Below are 18,695 nucleotides of genomic sequence, written 5' to 3' on the forward strand. Positions count from 1 at the left end.
TTTTTTAAATAATTTTAAATAAAATAATTATTAAAAAAAAAAAAAAAAAAAAAAAAAAAAAAAAAAAAAAAAACTTCTTCCCCTTCCTTTTACTTTAAGCTAGCGAAAGACTTTAGTTATCACTTTAGCTTCATTCTTTTAATTAATTAATAGGAGACAAATCAAATATAATGATGCCCAACTCAAGAAACTAATACATTTGGAAGGTGATAAGGATGATGAAGAAGAGGGATTAATGGTGCCTTCCAATAGACCTTTTAGAGTCGTTAATGGCGTCTACTAACAAGCTACGGCTTTTGGTGTAGTCGGTGCCTAGTGCCTACCAACAGAATTGTTTGAGTTGGAGTCGAAATTGGTTTCATTAGCTACGTACTGAGGGGGTGAGAATTCATTTGGGATTTGGGAATTTGGGGTTTTGTACAGATTAGTATTTTATATTTATTATTTTAGTTATTTTGTTTTGGTTTTAAAATATATTTGTTTCTTGGCATACACGTAGGTAAATTTAGGTTTAAAAAAAAATAAAAAAAATCCATGTGGTTGCTTATGTCATTGACGGGAAAATTACAGGCATATTAATTGAATTGCACTAATTTAACAAGTTGAAGGGTTTAATTTGACCCTTTAATTAATTACTTATATTTGGTGACAACTAATAAAGTCTATAGTTGAAGTGTGTGCTGTGAACCAAATAACATATACAGTTATACACACAAGACTAGATCATCACTCACAATTGCATGTGCCTAAACACTTGCAATTCATTTGTTTTGGAAAAATAACTCCATCGCTATATAAAACCATGTCGTCAAAAGAAAATATAGCAGCAATGGAATGAAATCAATGAATGATCAAACAGCTTTGAATCATAAAACTTCATAACTTCTTAAGAATAATACAATTCCAACCAGTCATTCAGAATTTAGACCTCAAAACAATATATACTATGCATTTTTCAAAATAATCCAGGAGAATAGGCCAATAAGCATAGTTTTGTGGGCATACACTTGAAAAGATTTGATACCATTTCATTTCACTGATATCAATCTTAAAATAGAGATGTGCCCTTTCCTTTCTTGTCACCGCCAATCTCGAAATGCTTGCACCTCTGCACAAACAATTGCACTCATCAAAATAGACAAGACAAACACGCAAGACATGAAAATTTTAAAAAGTACATAAATTTTAGCAACCAACCTTGATCGCATGTTGTGAGACATGTTTGCAGCCTTGGCACTGCAATCTCAGCACAATCTTCTTGGTTGTTTTTGCCTGGTTTAGAGAAGGCAGATAAATCGTCATTAGCAAACTGTATTGCCACAAAGACAATGCTATATATTCCCCTTACATTATACTAAACCAATTTTCAATATTTGCCTGTTTCTAGAGAAAATAGATTAGAAATGTTTCAGTTCATACTTTCTTGTGGAATACAGGTTTGGTCTGTCCTCCATAACCTGACTGTTTGCGATCATAACGGCGCTTCCCCTGAGCAGCAAGGCTATCTTTCCCCTTCTTGTATTGGGTGACCTTGTGCAAGGTGTGCTTTCTGCACTCCTTGGATTTGCAATATGTCTTTTTTGTTTTGGGAACATTCACCTGTAAGATTCAGGCAACTGGTCAGTCTTTTGTAAGGTAGACAACTAATAACTAAGCGCAAAAAAAGAAACAGAGACAAAGAGGCTTGACAGGGACAGAATGTAAATAAATAGGCCAGATATTAGTATGAAAAAATGCTACTGTGACTGGAGAATTTGTAGTCCCTGGGACAATTTAAGTCTTCAAGATAACAATAGCAGCAATTGTAGAGTTATATAGACAACAAAAGGATGAGACATGAGGAGATATAAACAGCCATTAGCAGAAAAAACTAAGACTATGCTGTCAAACGGTATAAATCCATAATATTCAACAAATTCAACCCAACTTAGGCGAATCAAACTAGCTCCCACAAGAAAACAATAGTTTGCTTTTATCCATGAAACCATAGCACTTGTTGAGGTACAAAAAAAGCACTATAAATTCAAAATTCAAAATTCTACAAGAAGCTCAGGAAATTCACAAAATCTAAACACAAATGGAAAAACTCGTCTGAGTATCCAGTATATATCAACGCACCTCATTTACTTCATAAATTTATCAAAAGAGGTATGCTAAAATTATCAGTTCTCCTTGTACGCAGGAAAGTTACAAGACTAATTAAGGACAATAGTGCCCGCGTTTTTTCCTGTAATTAATATTAAAAACATAAACGAAATCCAAATGGAATGTTCCACTGAGGAAAAAAAAAAAACCCGAACAACCAGTTCAAACAAACGTGTAACGCAATAAGGAAGAGAGACAGTGGGGGAACCATTTTTGCCGACTTGAAGGTGAGAAAATCACTTGTATCAAAGTTGAGCTGCGCAACCTGAAAACTCCCCCAGTGAAGCTTTTGCAACTTGCAAGCATAAAACAGTAGGGTTTCGGCCTTGTAGTTCAAGATGAAGAATTGGGCCTGATGTTCTTTAGTACTCCGGCAGTTGTAGTAAAATGTTAAAAGAGTAAATTGTTATTTTGATCTACTTATTATTGGAGACTATTAATTACTATTCGCGACTTTCAAAAATGTTAATTGTATATCTAGAATATTCGCGAAATCTTAATTTCATTTCGAACTAGGGTTTTGGTGCATGAGCCTCACACGTGTGTGTCACCGTCGTACATGGTTTTGTCTTTGTGAGCATACATATAATATAAACATAAACGTGCAATCCAACTTTCAGCTTAGGCTTTTAGTTGGATAGAGCACATGATTCAATTTGGTATCACAGCCATGCAAAAGGTCATGGGTTCCGAGCCCATCAAAGTCAATCGGCAGGGGTCACACGTGAGGGGGCGTGTGAGCATACATATAATATAAACATAAAGGTGCAGTCCAACTAACAGCTTAGGCTTTTAGTTGGATGGAGCACATGCTTGGCTCCGGCCCCTTGCGCGTTTTGCTTCCGTGTTCTTTTTTAATGTATTTGGGTCATTCTAAGCACAAAACACTCTTTTTAGTCCGAAAACCCAAATAAACACTATAAAATAAGTGCAACAAGGGATAAGAATATGGTGAAAATATAATACAAAATAAGAGTCATCATAGGGGTGCATGTTATTGAACAAAACTTAAGATAAACTATTCATGTTCGTGTTCATTTATATTCGTTTATTAAGATAAGCAAACACACATTAACAAATTTTATACCTCGTCTAATAAACGAGCAGGGTATGAACATTCGTATCCTTATTTGCTAAGAGTTCGTGAATGTGTTCGTTAGTGTTCATTTAATAACGTTCACGAACATGTTCGTTCAATACTATTCATGAACATGTTTTAAGTGCACCTTTTTTTTAGATACTAAATACTTTGATTTCGTGTTAATTTTTGAAAACTTTAATTATATTTTCATACCACTCATACCAAATTACCAATTAAGTTGTATTATTCAGTCATTATTATTGTTCGGTGTTTGTGGGGAAAAAAAACCCAAAATCACTACCATTGCCCATCACTCAAAACCTCTAAATCCAACATCTTCGTTGTTGTCATAACTTATCTATCACGGAGAAGAGTTGACTAAATGAGTAACGCTACAGGCATTTGCCATACTGGACGATTGTCGCTGGGTTAGGGTAGTTATTGCTAAAATCGAAAGTCATTATTAAACGTAAAGAGCGGAATAACATCAAGATTGAGCAAACGTTAATGAACATGTTCGCGAACGTGTTCGTCAACATTCATGAACGCTTAACAAACGAACACAAACATAATTTTCAAAAACCTCAACAAGCGAACATGAATACAAACGCTCTAAAAATCTTAACAAACAAACACTAATAACATCTATTTTCTTACAATCCTATGTTCGTGGTACTTGCCAATCTCCAAAATAGTATGCATGTACCCCACCATGCCACCTCATTGTACAATGAGCGGTTCATCCCCGTAGTCTGTCTGATCAAGCTTGACCAGTACGCCTTCTCTAGGGAGCAAATTGTCGGTCGTCCGAGTTGTGCACACTAATTAGTCGAACTAAGCTAGGGCCATCTGATTGTCGGGGATGGCCAAGGTAATCCGTGTAAGGAGCGGGGGTAGTGGACCCGGTAATGGTTCGCCTGTCTACTCTAGTCCGCTTAGCTCCTATAGGGTATGCTACTATTATATGACTTGAGATCCAGTGTCGAGGTTACCGACTAGTGCCTCCACGACCCAAGCAAATTATTCATCCCCAGCAGTTGTTTTCCAAAATTGTGTTATATACCACGCTGCCAAGTGTGTCTTTATCCATATTTCCTAAGCTTTGTGCTATGACCATGTACTTTATACCTTACCACATTTTAACCCCATACATTATCCCATTATTCACTTTACACCATATACCTTTAGACGTTGCGCTCAAACCCCATATATTTTACACTTTACCACACTTTGGACTTTAAATTTTATTTCTTGACCCAATTTAGATCAAAAAACAATGTTATTGGGCTCCAATTATTTCCATACCTCATTAACGCTCGAGTCTCCCCTCCCTAGCTCAATTGATATTAAGCTTAGGCCTCATTGCTCCATCACCACTAAATCTTAAAGTTGAAATATGATGTATGGGAGAAGAATAATATAATGTTGATGGGCCTTCGTATGACTTATTGGCCTATGGCATCCAAATTGATCTAATTACGTGAAAGTGATTGATCTAGTTGCATAAGATTGATTTTGGGCTTGAAAGAGTATAGATGGGATGCAGGAAAGCTTGAAGGGGTTTACTTGGACTATTTTAAGAGGGGTGATTACATGAGATATTTAAGAGGGGAACGATTAATGGTCATATTGAAGTAATTGCCTATACTTTGAGAGAATTACTTGATTAGCAAAGAGGGAGCACGAGAGAAGGGGCGTCAGGGCCGACTAGTCGGTGGCGAGGCCAATGGGGGTGAAAAAGGTGGTTGGGGGATGGAAGGTAGCACATCGAGACCTGCGTAATGGGGCACTTCAATAGTTATTATGTTTTTGTCCCCCCTCCCCTTCCGGACAAAAAACATTTACTTAGGAACACATACAAAATTCAACATTGCAAAACATGGTAGCGATAATTATGTTATTAACTTTTTTTTAATGACTTTCACTATAATATAAGCACATGTTATGTCAATATATAAACTGTAACATGATATTCTATTGCATAGCATGTCAAAATGACCTATGTGGAAATGATTATTCATTCAAATGTGCATGAGAGACTAACTACATTGCTAAATCCATGTTGTATATTTGAAAGGATTTAATCTCCTTTTTTTTTTTATATGTTAAAACAATTATATTTTTGATGAATCCACTCTTATCAATTTACAAAAACAATATATAGATGGGTGATAATCATTGAATAAACGTCCCATTTATATACATTATTTATATATGTTAACCCAACCAAAAGAAGATAAAAAATGTGTGCAAAATCAACTTATATTTTGTTGTAACATGCAACATTTTGAGGGAAAAATAATAAGCAAATGAAAAAAATAAAATAAAATGCGAACTATGGTTAGATTTACGTAGTTGATAAAACAATAGTGGTTATATGTGTATGTGTCTAAAATTACCATCCTACCCTATCCTCCGTCAGCCATCTTCATTTCCCTCATCACGTACTATTACTCCCTTTGCCTTCTTTCTCTCTCCGCCCACTGTCCATCCACCGCCCCCCTCTCTCTCTCTCAGTATCGAATGCAAATTTCGAATGCTGGCCGCGAAGCCTCCGTTGGATATTCCGACGCTGCCACCGCCGTCCTCCGCCACTTCCCATAGCCATCTCTGTATTCTAGGGTTTTTGGCATTCCACTTTCTCACGTGACCATCTTTTCAATCGGATTCTGAAGGAGGAGGAGAAGGGAATTTTAGGACGCGCTGTTTTGGGAATTACAACTCCGGTGTTGATTCTTTCCTTCTATTGCGATCGGAAGTTGAAGAAGGGAAAGCGGATAGAAGGGACTGCCACAGACACACATATACATATTAGGGTTTCTGGGAGAAGAAGAATAACGCCATGGCTCCAGGGCGTAAACGTGGAGCTAAAGGAGTGAAGACGATGAGTGACTTGAGTATCGGCGATCTCGTCCTCGCCAAGGTTAAGGGTTTCCCTGCCTGGCCTGCAAAGGTATGGTCTCTGCTGCCTTTTTTTTTTTTGTTTTTGTTTTTTTTTAAAGACATAAGTGGTTAATAATTTAAATGAAATATGCCAATGCTTATAGAGTTATAGGTGTTATTATTCTTGTTTGTTATCTTTCTTCATACTGGAACAACTTGGTACACCAACCTATTTCTCTGGTTTTTAGATGTGTTTGCATTGGGTAAAGTAGTTGAATGTCAGTATTTCTACTGTTCCAGTCGTGAAGAAGACATGATAAGTACATCTCAAGCTCTTAAACTAAATATTTTGTGTTAATCTCTTGAAAAATCAAAATGAGGATATTTCTATTGTGCCACATGGAAATAAAAATGGTTGAAAGTTAAGGCTAGATGTGAAATATTTTTTTTAAAAAAATTATTTGATTATAGTTAGACTAATGATATTGCCCTGTTTGAGAAAATCTATTAGTTCAAATTTTTGATTTAATCTATTATGATTGAAGTGAAAATAGTTCAGAAGCTAACCATCTAGAACATGGTGGCATGCTCAGTGCCCTGTATAAATTACACAGTATAGTAGGATATTATTCCCACTGGGGGAAGGTTGGATGGTTTGATATCACTACTATTCACCGACAATGGTACATATATTTTTACCATAAAGCATGTGTAGATATTTTGCCCTTTGCTCCCTTTTTCATAATGCACCTTAGTTACAATTTTCTAGGTTGTCATGCTGTTTTCTTAGGGTATTATTTCTGGGTGTATAATGTGTTAAGTATACCCGTATTCATGGGCTTGGTTGTCCACTCTCGTGTTCTTAAAAAATAAGTGGAGTTATGGTTAATGGTATTGCATTCATCAGTGTGTTTATTACCTTGCCGGTGGTTTTCTTATTGTACTCATGCCTTTTCATTTGTCCCTATCTTGATGTGTAATTCTGACTCAATGACAGACCTTTTCAGTGTTATTTTCTTACTTTTTTAAACTTTGGGTTTTTGTTTTGGTATTAAGGACCCTGGAAATGAAGATTTCTCAGTCTCTTGGTGCCCACAGTGCTTTGTTGCCTTGTACTCCTTTTGATGTTCATTCGAGATTATTAATGCATATTGTCTTTTTTATTTGAAATTTCCAGATTAGTAGACCTGAGGATTGGAAGAAACCTCCTGATCCTAAAAAGTATTTTGTGCAGTTCTTCGGTACAGGAGAAATGTGAGTGCATCTAATGCTCTAGTTTTTCATGACTGATGGTGTGCTGCAGGTGTTTTGGTTTGAGGTTGCAATTCATATTGGCTATTCTTGATATTAGTGTTTGTGTTCTTTTGTTTTGTTTGCTTTTTTTTTTTTTTTTTTTTTGGTTCCTTCTGATGGGGAAGATGAGAAGCAATATCTACTTTTGACAGACTTGGCATTTTTGGAATTCAGATTTTCTTTTTGAGGGTGTGCAATAGTGAATACTATAGATGTATATATTGTGCTACTGAGCTTGCATTTTTTTGTTTTATTTTGTTATGTTTTTGTTTTGGGGGTGAAATCCAATGGAAAAAGGAAGTTCATATTGTTTTCTCCAAAAAATACAAGGACAATAAATTCTTGTGTAGTATGCAAGGTGGTTTTGTTGTGGATCTATATTTTTCTTCTATTTGTAGAAATGCTGATTATTTGCCTGCTGGAGCGTGCTAACAGCCGTTAAATCTGTGTTTTGTACCCTTTAAAGTAGCTTTGTTCTAGTTTAGCATTTCAATGTGTAATTAGCTATTAGCTCTCTTAAAGTATTTTGCCTCCATTCATTAATTAGACTCTTTGAGGAGAATCTTATTTTTATATCACTTCTTGGAAATAGAAAATGTATTTATGTACAAAACATGATCTGTCACTTTTTCAGTTCAATGCAAATGTATGTTTTTCTTTTTGGATCCTAAGTTCAACTGAAGACTGAAGAGGAAGGCCAAGTAGGATGGTCTTCTGCTCTTGTAGGGTTGATATAACTAGTGTTTTACCCGTGCGATGCACGGAAAATTTTTTGTTATTAAGAATTTTTAAAAAAAATTTAAAAATATAAATATATTAAAATGTACAATATAATAACATAGTTGAATTGTCATATATTTGGTCAAGTATCTAATATCATAGCATACAAAATTAAAATTTTGTATGATTAATATAATTTCTAATCATGTACATATTTATATAAATTTATAGAGAAAAATTTACATAATTAAATTGAATTATTCCTAATCGTATTTCATATATATTACAATTCTAACAATATGAAATAATAACTAAGAAAATTATACTCAGAAATTTAAAAAATTGTAAATTTTAAATTTTGTATATGTGATTTTAATGCTCTTGTAGGGTTGATATAATGTCTATGACATGTGAAAATATATTTGAGGTTTCTTAGTGAATGATTATGTACACAAATGAAAAAAAGGAGACATCATAGTCATAATAAAACAATACTAGCCTACATAGCATCTGATTCTATGCTCGTTTGCCCTCTAGACTTTAGTTTGAAGAGTTCAGAAGATATTTATGCTCGTTTTGTTGGACATGTCTGTGCTGGGCTCTGATCATGTGTTTTTTATGCCTTTGAGTTTGGAGAGTAACAGTGGCTGGCTTTGCTATTTTTTTTAGACTTACCAACACATTGGATTTATAGTGCATCTGATAAGTCATAAGTGCTGTTTCAATATTTAAATGGGGTCCTTTAGTGCCTTTCCAGTTGTTCTGCCAATGACTAGTGAGCCGGCTATATTGGAGTTGCATAATTTCAATATTTCCATCTTTTTAGTAGAGAATGTGAATTTTAACTTGGTTTAGAAGTTTCTATGTGGATTTTCTTAATTGTAATGGTTATTTATGGAATTATATTTGTATACAAGAGTTAATCATGATACTTTTAATATGTTTCATGAATGTATAAGCAATGATATAGTAGTTAACTCAATTCTTTTGTCTGCTGTTGAAAATTAGATGTATAATTATAACCTATCATTTGTGGGGTTGAAAAAATGATGATCTTGTTGTGGTTTGTTCAGAGCTTTTGTTGCCCCAGCAGATATTCAGGCGTTTACAAGTGAAGCGAAGAACAAGTTGTCAGCTCGATGCCAGGTGAAAGGATATTTTGCGCAAGCAGTAAAGGATATTTGTGCTGAATTTGAAGAGTTGCAACAGAAAAATTCTTGTCCTTTGGGATATGACACAAATAATGAAGCTCCGGTCACTGATGCTGTAGATGGTTCAGTAAAGGTAGAACAAACAGATAGGACTGAATATGGTGAAACCGAGCAAGAAATGGATTCTGAAAGTCTGGGTGATGGGTCTGGTTTGGAGCGCTGCTCAAAGGTTAAAACTGAGAAAGATAATCAAAGTTGCAAGCCACTTGTTTTAGATTCTGCCAATGCCTCTCCAACTATTTTATCTAAAAAGGGAAGTAAAAATAGTACTAACTCAGTGAAGGAATTGACATCAGCATCTTCTCAAGGATGCCATTCTGTAGATGAGGAAAGCCCACAAAATAAAAGTATTCAAGATAAACTTACTTCTGGGGATCACTCTGTGCATCCTGGTACTGGACGTAAGCAACTAGCAAATGGACAGAAAGTAAAAATAACAAAGAGGAAATTGGAGGGTGGAGAAGAAGTGCAAAATGTTACTACCTTGGCTGGTGATGCTTCTGCAGAGCCTATTGTAGTTGGTTTGAAAAGTGATGTTGTGTCTGGTGAAAGTAAAAAGAAGCCATCCTTGGATTTGAAGTCCGGTTCAGAAGCTAATGGTAAAAAGAAAGCAAAAAAGTTGCGCAAAGATAGAAGACATCTTGAAATATCTGATTCTGAAAATGAAATTGAAGAGGATAACAAGCTTGAGAGTTCTAGCGGGAAACCCAAAGTTGAACCTGGATGTATACGGAAAACTTCACAGGGCACTGAAGGAGTGCAACCTTTCAAAAGGTCAAAATGTGCAGATGGGGCTGCTGATGTAAACAAGGTAGTCCAAGCTAGCAGGAATATAGATAGTCGGAGTTCTGGTGTTGATGTTAAATTGGGTATTTCAGAGGTTAAAGGATCAAAGCCAGTGGGGAAAGTGGAGAACCGCACAACACTGAAAGCACAGACAGATGTTGCTGGTTCAAATGTTTTGGGGGAGGAAGATGTTCCTCCCCCGTCGAAACGCAGTCGACGTGCTTTGGAGGCTATGCCCAGTTCCTCACCTATTCCTCAACAGCCAACAAAACGGAGAGCTGTTCGGCTTTGTGATGATGATGATAATGAGGAGCCCAAAACTCCTGTTCATGGGGGATCTATTAAAAAGGATACTAATCTGTCACACATCACAGATTCTTTGAAAAAATCTGATGCACCTAATGTCACCCCTATACCTGCTCAGCAGGGTGTGCGTGCCTCAGGAAGAGGTCAGAGTGGTTCTTCAAAGGAATTGAAATCATCTATCAAACCAAATGATGACACTTCTTTTCATAATTCTCAAAAGTTATTAGAGAAAAAGGCCAGAATTGTAACCACTCCGAACCTTTCCTGTAGTCCTGGGAAACCAGAACCTGAAAAAGTACCTTCAAGAGATATTAAACCAATTCTTGGTTCCCCTAAGAGGTCCCCTGTGGTTGTCACAGTTCCCAGGCCGATCTCGGAGCCCCAGAAACCAAGTAAACAATCTGATAAAGTATTAGATGATGTTCCACAGGGTAAAGTGGTAGCTAGCTCTATTCCAGCCCCTGTTGCTGCTTCCGATAATCTGAAGTCTTCTCTGGATCAACCTAATAGTGAAAGAGGCAAGACAGATTCTTCTGGAGAAAGGAAAAAAGCAACCCCTAAGTCAACTTCTCGGATAAATGATCATGCTTTTTCAGCAGGACATCCAATGGAAACCGTTTCGGTTCCTTCTGAAAGGTATCATGATGTTTGGTTCTCTAACATTTGATATTTATAGCACGTTCATTTTGCACTGATCTTCTGTCATTGCAATAATGACTAGGGCGGAAGCAGGTAGAGATGATCGACCGCTTTCTTTGACTGATTTGAAAGTGTTGGACCCTGATATGTCGATGAAGGAGCTTATAGCAGCTGCTCAGGCTAAAAGGAGGCAAGCTCAGTTACTGAATGCTCATGGGAGTTTACATCCTGTTTTTGCCACCTATGCTGATATTCAAGGAGGGAGTCCAAACCCTGGCCTTTCCTCTCATGCCCCTGTTCATGGCAAGACTATGCATTCTGATGCACAAGGACTCTGTCCTCGTGCATCTCCATCCTCAGATGTTCGTCAATTTACATCGATTGATCCACCTGAGTGTGAAGAACACGAAGAAAGGAGAGTGAGTTCAGAACACTGGACCACTGGTGGCTCACTTAGTGGTGGCACTGAGGCAGCTGTGGCCCGTGATGCCTTTGAGGGAATGATAGAAACTTTGTCTAGGACCAAAGAGAGCATAGGGCGTGCAACACGACTTGCAATTGACTGTGCAAAGTATGGGATTGCTAATGAGGTAGCTATCAGATCTCTCGCCCTTCCTCTGGCCTACTGGATATGAACTATGGGTTTCTTTAGTTCTGGCTATGGTTTTCTTGCTTCGACATGATCATATTTTCTTCTGCACAGGATAATGACATGCAACTGCATGGAGTGTTATTGTTTTTAAACAAAACTAGTAGGCTTTAGTATTGGAATGCGCGATCTGCCTTCCAAAAGAGAAGGACAGAAAAAGAATAGTGGTATAGCTGACTTAGAAATTCAAGCAGACTCACATAGCATTTTGACATCCTTTTTTTTTTTTTCCTAATTAGTTGTTATGTATGTTTATTTTTCTTCGTTTCTTACATGCGCTTATGGATGTTTTTGTTTTTCTTTTCGTGAGTGGGTTGGATTATTTCATTTGGTATGTAAAGAGTTTCTGTGCTTTGCTTGTTTTATTGGCTTGCAGAGAACTTTAATCAATCCACACGTTATATAGAGATTTAATGTAGAACTGAACTACATCCTCTCTTTTGTGCAGGTTGTGGAACTTCTCATCCACAAATTGGAAAATGAACCTAGCTATCATCGCAGAGTGGATTTGTTTTTCCTTGTGGATTCAATAACTCAATGTTCTCATAGTCATAAAGGTAATGATTACTCAAATCACATTACTAATTGTCAACCTTACATTTTATTTTAATTCTCTACCCCATCAGATGTCTTTGTTTGTCTGAGTTTTATTTTATTTTTTTTACAAGGGTATTTCCTTCTATAGTCTCTTGGTTGCTTAGGGATGAACTTGAGCTGTGTTTGATGCGTAGTGCCATGGTGTGTTTTTTTTTTTTTGTATAGAAGACAGGATAAAAATTTTTGACGGGTGAGAATGCTGTGCCTAAGGGGAAGAATAATAGATCTGCCTGCATACTGAGATAAGATAAGAGGAAATAAATTAAAATAAACAATTGGATTTCTGACGATGTCATGAACAGTGTTGTAGAAATTGCTAGGCACTCATTGGACGTTTGATGGGTGCCTAACGAAAAATAAAAATCTTGTTTGTTTGGACTTCTAGGCTTCTAGCATGTATTCCTTCCATAAAATACAAATGTTTAATACTTCAATAGCATATAGTACTCTAGAAACACATCCCATAACACATACAATACATCAAAGTAGTAAATACAGTAATACAACACACACACTGACACACATAGCGAAACAAACGAAAAAAAGTTGGCTGACTAGGGAGGCTAGTTGGCCAAGAGCATAATATAGTGACTTTCCCATTCTTCCCTTTGGCCTAGGGGCGCCTAGCTGCATAGGCTGATTTTTACAACACTGTTCATGAAAATCCTGAGTTCTAGTGCAACAGTTTTGAGTGGGACTGATTAGGAACTAGGAAGAGCCCATAGTTATTGATTCCAGATCTAGACAGGATGGATGAGACTGCAGCTCTCATCTAGGCTAATGGAGCTCACTATTCTTATTATTAGTTTATTTTGGTGATGCATTTAGCTACTGGTCCCACTTGATGAAAAACAATTATAATATCTGCCTTTGATATTGATATTACATTTAATTAACAGATGTAATTTTTGATAGATATTGTACAGAACTTTTATCTTGATTTGCTTTTTGTTATGTGTCTTTAGGCATTGCAAGTGCATCATATATTCCTGCTGTTCAAGAAGCATTATCACGACTTTTGGGGGCTGCTGCTCCGCAGGGAGCTGGGGCTCGAGAAAACCGTCGACAATGTCTTAAGGTACCTCTATATGCACATGTGAACTTTTTCAAGATATTCTGAGTTTCCCCTGCTGTTTCTTGAGTAATGTAATCCTCTAAGTGCTGGCTCAACATTCTCTATCCAGGTCTTGCGATTGTGGCTTGAGAGGAAAATCTTACCAGAATCTCTTCTTCGTCGCCATATTGACGAAATTGGTACTGCAAATGATGATGCTACTGCTGGTGGGCACTCCTTTAGAAGGCCTTCTCGAGCTGAGCGTGCTTTAGATGATCCAATTAGAGAAATGGAAGGCATGCTTGTTGATGAGTATGGCAGGTATGTATAACTTTTAGTTCACAAACTAAAGTGCTGACTATGTCCTATACTGTATCGTTTTATATTTCATGTTTCATAGACTGAAGTTTTACCTTGCAATTTTGCATTCTGTGCCAAATTCAATGGATTTGTTTTGCCTTTCTTCCACATGCTTTTTGGTCGTTGATATATTCACTCTAATGGTATACTGTGTTTTCTATTTGTTTATTTATTTTCAGTAACGCAACATTTCAGTTACCTGGCTTTCTATCTTCTAATGTGTTTGAGGAGGAGGAGGAAGAGGAAGAAATTCTAAACAATCCTCACCAAGAAGATACTGAGGTATCACCAGTGGATGGTACTCTTGCCACAGGAGACAATACTGAACAATCTACAGTCACTCCAAAAGATAGGCGCAGCCGCATATTGGAGGATGTCGATGGTGAGCTTGAAATGGAAGATGTGTCTGGACACCAGAAAGATGAAAGTCCATTGTTTACCGATGTTCCTCACCCAAGTGCTTCAAACCAGTCTGGTTCTGTTAGAGTGCCGGAAGCTGCTTCAAACAGTCCCTTTGAATTGCCTCCACCTGAGGGGTGGTCTCCACCTTTGCCACTTGGTTCACCTCCAGAGACCCCACCTTTGCCTGCTTCACCTCCTCCACCTACACCCCCACCACCACCTCCGTCGTCTCCTTTGCCACCTCCACCTCCAACACCACCTCCTCCTTCACTACCCCCACCACCCCCCACACAGTCACACCCCTTTTCGTCAATGCCTGCTGGACCACCTCCCCTTTTATTTACTCAACCTTCTCTGCCACCTCAACCCTCAATGCCATTGCAACATTTGGCAGTTGCATCATCAATACCATCTTCTTCACCGATGGTTGGATATCAGCAACCTTTGGTTCCACATGAAGTTGGTAGCATGCCAAATGTAAGACTTCTTCCTGTGGGATATTTATTTATTTTATCTTATTCTATTTATTTAAAGATTTCTTATGATTTTCATGGTATTCTTTTTCAGGGACATCGATTACCCCAGATGTCTGTAAATGCTCCTCATGGGCCTCAACCACAACCTCGCTTTGTTCCTGTAGGTGTCTGTAACTCGCGTGAACCTTCAGGATATAATTCCAGACCTTTAGATTATAACCATAATGATGCATATTTAAACCTTCAGCCTCCACAATCCAGCCAACAATTTCAACCCACTAATGCACCCTTTTCCCAAATGCCTATGCATCCTAATCCCCCACCTCAAATCCCATCCAATAATTTTTCATATCCAAGGCCAGCAGTGCAGCAACAATCTCAGCATCCATATCCACCAGGACCACCACCGTATGCATTGCCAAATCGTCCTGATGGGCAAAGGCGATATGTGGGTGATGAACAATGGAGGGTGCAGTCAAATGAATTTAGTGCTGATCAACAACGTGGCATGTGGATGGGAGGAGGAAGATCATCTGTTGGCCCAACCTTTCCCCCTGAAGGTTCATGCTCCTTCATCTGGTTCTGACATGATATTTACATTACAGTTGATGACTGTTTTGAGGCATTATTGAACACTGTTTATGTAATGTAGTTACTATTATCCATAGCATCATCTACCATTTATACAAATCATTCATGGGGCAAGACATCTTCAAAAACAAAATAAATGGAATAAAAATGACTAGAGGCTAAAAAAAATCTTTTTAGAAGGGTCCACAATATTGCTGCATATCTTTTTGGAAAGTCTCCCAAATGGTTACTGAAGGTCTGCTCAAATTTTGTATGCCTTTTATTCTCCTATTCCATTTTCCTTAGAATTCTTGCCTTTCCCCAACCTCAATTTGTAAGACAGGTGTTTCCTCTAAAAGCTCTTTCCTGTATTTTCACTAAAATTTGTATGGTCACATTTTACATTCTACACATGCGAAATTGCCAATGTAGTATTATATGATGCATCTGATCATGAATAATTATGTTAAAAGTTCTAGTTAAATATTGATTAGGTTTTGTATAAGAAGCTATAGTTGGTTGTTATGCACTCCTGGGTGGAGGTTTGTTTTGATTTCTAGTGGTGTTGGTGGTGGCAGGTTATTTGAGACCTCATGATAGGCCACCTATGAACAATATTGGGTTTCAGCCACCTGCACCAAATGCTCTTCCAACTGGTGGTCCAATTTCAGGTGATATTTCTTTTGGGTATGCTACTTCTATATCATAGAAGTATATGAGCTCGTGCCCAATGACCCCTCTGCTTTGCGGAAATTGTAACTTTGTTATGGATTTTTTCAGGTCATGGGATGCCTTGTAGGCCAGATGTGACTGCTCTCAATTGGAGACCAGCTTAAGAAATCTTGAATTCTTATGGATTTTGGACTTTTGGTAAGTCTTTGCCTTTTATGACTTTAATGTCTGACTTTGAAATCGAAGTACCACATGGTATTTTTTTTGTGCATGTATTTTCCATTTTCTCTATTATTTTAAGAAATGGAAGAAATGGGTGCATCTATTATTTTTTAATTGTATGTCGCATCATGCTAATTGCGGGGATAAGGTGTACCTTTCCTCTGTGTTCAGGCTCTGATGGGGAACTCAAATAGGAGAAAGGGTTGACCTCTAAACGAAAATCAGATGGCAAACTGTTCTGAAGTTGAGGGTGACTTACCAAGATTTTGTTTATTGTAACTTTTCCTGAGAAATGTGAGATGCACCTCGCAGATTTTACTTTAAAAAGTGTAAGCCTGATGTAGGCCATGAAGAGATGAAACAGAGTCACACTAGAATTCAGCAGTTATATTCCCAAGTGCTGTAGTATTAGTTTTATTTTGCAGTTGCATTTGGGATGAACGTGTTCTTATTGTTTTTTACTTGTAGCAGTAGGATTGATTACTTTGCATACCCTAGGTATTACATTCCGAATTGTTTCACAGTAGTAGTGCTGTGTCTGAATACAACTATATTTACTCAATATATAGCCTTGTAAGTACATAGTTAATTCATCCATTTTAGAATCAATTATATTATAACTTTTCAGTTAGAACTACATCTACTTTTTCCTTAAGCAGAGGATCTTCTTTTTATGTCATGGGATATTTCAATAGCCAGGTGAGGATAACTAATAGAACAGTTGGGTGGGAGTGAGTTGGCTGTAGGGATGAGTGAGGTTGTACACCAGTTGGGATCAATTTGAGAGTTTGTTGATGCTGGGCCGCAACCAAATTATGAACTCGGTGGGATAAGGGGGTGATTGCAACTCACAATCTCCTCCAACCAAACTACCCTAAACAATGAATTTCTTATATATGTGTGTGCACTTGTAAGCGTAAATGACAGATTGAGTTTACAATCAAATACATCCCCATGAGATTGCCATTTGTCATCACCTTTTGTTGTATCATGTATGCACTTTTTTCTTAGTATTCTAGCTGGGAGAGTGATATGGAGAACATGATATAGAACTATATTTTGTTTGTAAATGTTATCCTTATCTTAATGCTTTGTATAAGAAGCATCAGAAGCTAAGGGGTGGTTGTTTGTTTAGCCAAAAGAGTAGAACCATTTTGGTTTATATTATCATAGTAGAAACTGATGATATGCAGGTTTTTTTTTGTTTTTTTGGAAATATGCCATAACTTACCTGTCCACTTTTTAGTCTCCATACCTCTTATCCCACTTGCTCTCCTCCTGGTTGCAAAGTGTTTTCTTTGTCTTTTCTCCTGGAAATTGTAGGAAGTTGAGATTGAGATGTGAATTGGGAACCACAGTAGACCAATAAACACTTGCTGGCTAGTTAGTTTGTAAAATGTACTTGGAGAAGTGTATAATGTGTACAAAAAGCATCTCTAAATTATCGTAAGTTTCTTTCAATGAATTTCAATAATGTGTTATTTTGTAAAGAAAGTATTGTGTTATATGTACTAAGTGCTACAGCAGGAGCAAGTTGTATAGCTTTAAATTAGAGGTTGTATACAGAAATTTAAATCTTAAACTGTCAGATTGATTTTAGAGAAAAGATTATTGGGAGCTGTTATTTCAATTAGATGCTATACAACATGCGTGGTTGACAGAGCTTATTTAATTACATAATTAAAATAAAGATTCTTAGTTTTTAACTTCTGTAAGCCATCCATAATTCACTTGGTGCAATATTCATATCATAATTAACCATCATAAACGTAGCTACCTTTTGGAATTAGTATTTCAAAATTCCATGTTTCTATACTAATAACTATTTGCCATTCTTCCAGGACTACAGGCATTGAAGAATGTTCTAACCTCAACTGCAACTGATTTACTGGTTGGTGATTGTCAAATAAGATGTATGCCCCTGGTAGATTATTCTGCTTCAAAATTTTGAGGTAATTATGTAATTACAGATCCCTGAGCTGTAACAGTTCCCCACTACTTTTTTTTTTCTTTGATCAAATAGTCATAGTTTACATGCAAACACTTTTGCGGTTCATATGCTAGCAATCATAGGCATTTAGAACTGTAGAAGGATTCTTAGTTTAAGTGTACAGATGAATTTTGATGGTGTATTTATCATTGAATTAATTCCAGTTTTGTTCTTATTATTGTTCGAATAGTGTGTGTATTGTTGTCTGTCTGTCTTTATGATTCAAAACTGTTCCTCTACAGCTGATACTCTGATTTGTTGTTTTGAATGTTTCTAGATGAGTGTGAAATGCTTCTCATATAGTTTGTTTGGTTTTATTCTTGATATGTTTGTAATAAAGTATGTGGAAGAATGAAATATTGTTAAAATGCATGTTTTCTGAAAATTTCTGTTGTAATATTGAACCCATTACTTATCGAAATAAATAAATAATCAATCTGGTATTCTTAGTGACTGATTGAATGCTGTGGTGGTAGAGGTTTATTAATCTCTTAGTAATACTATCTCCATAAATGAAAATTGTGGCACAGATGTGAAAGCTTGGTTTACTAGTTTTTGTATTTGAAATATAATACTCAGCCCCCAGATCCCATCCTTGTTATATGTTGCAGTGCAAGCATAGTTTCTGTTTCCGGATGC

At 36.9% G+C, this 18,695-nt stretch overlaps 2 protein-coding genes across 4 annotated transcripts; one reads left to right on the forward strand and one right to left on the reverse strand.

Annotated features, from left to right (window-relative positions):
- Nucleotides 1-844: 844 nt before the first annotated feature.
- LOC116007122 (60S ribosomal protein L44) lies at nucleotides 845-2,503 on the reverse strand. Its single transcript, XM_031247716.1, has 4 exons — nucleotides 2,354-2,503; nucleotides 1,420-1,599; nucleotides 1,198-1,272; nucleotides 845-1,108 (listed from the first exon to the last, which is right to left on the reverse strand). Exons 1-4 carry the CDS (start codon nucleotides 2,354-2,356, stop codon nucleotides 1,049-1,051), a joined length of 318 nt encoding a protein of 105 aa, XP_031103576.1. The 5' UTR covers nucleotides 2,357-2,503; the 3' UTR covers nucleotides 845-1,048.
- Nucleotides 2,504-5,667: 3,164 nt separating this feature from the next.
- Nucleotides 5,668-18,243, forward strand: LOC116006266 (ENHANCER OF AG-4 protein 2-like). 3 transcript variants are annotated; one of them, XM_031246566.1, is made up of 12 exons: nucleotides 5,668-6,179; nucleotides 7,287-7,363; nucleotides 9,196-11,061; nucleotides 11,147-11,654; nucleotides 12,162-12,270; nucleotides 13,276-13,388; nucleotides 13,495-13,685; nucleotides 13,904-14,603; nucleotides 14,694-15,162; nucleotides 15,751-15,843; nucleotides 15,953-16,042; nucleotides 17,908-18,243. In XM_031246566.1, the coding sequence occupies exons 1-11, from the start codon at nucleotides 6,069-6,071 to the stop codon at nucleotides 16,006-16,008; spliced, it is 4,293 nt and encodes a 1,430-aa protein (XP_031102426.1). In that variant the 5' UTR covers nucleotides 5,668-6,068; the 3' UTR covers nucleotides 16,009-16,042; nucleotides 17,908-18,243. The 3 variants fall into 3 exon arrangements, with proteins under 3 accessions (XP_031102426.1, XP_031102428.1, XP_031102427.1); XM_031246568.1 differs by lacking the exon at nucleotides 17,908-18,243 and adding an exon at nucleotides 16,215-16,697; XM_031246567.1 differs by lacking the exon at nucleotides 17,908-18,243 and adding an exon at nucleotides 16,238-16,694.
- The last annotated feature ends 452 nt before the right edge of the window (nucleotides 18,244-18,695 follow it).

Source organism: Ipomoea triloba, chromosome 15, assembly GCF_003576645.1.
Source record: "Ipomoea triloba cultivar NCNSP0323 chromosome 15, ASM357664v1".
Taxonomy (NCBI): domain Eukaryota; kingdom Viridiplantae; phylum Streptophyta; class Magnoliopsida; order Solanales; family Convolvulaceae; genus Ipomoea; species Ipomoea triloba.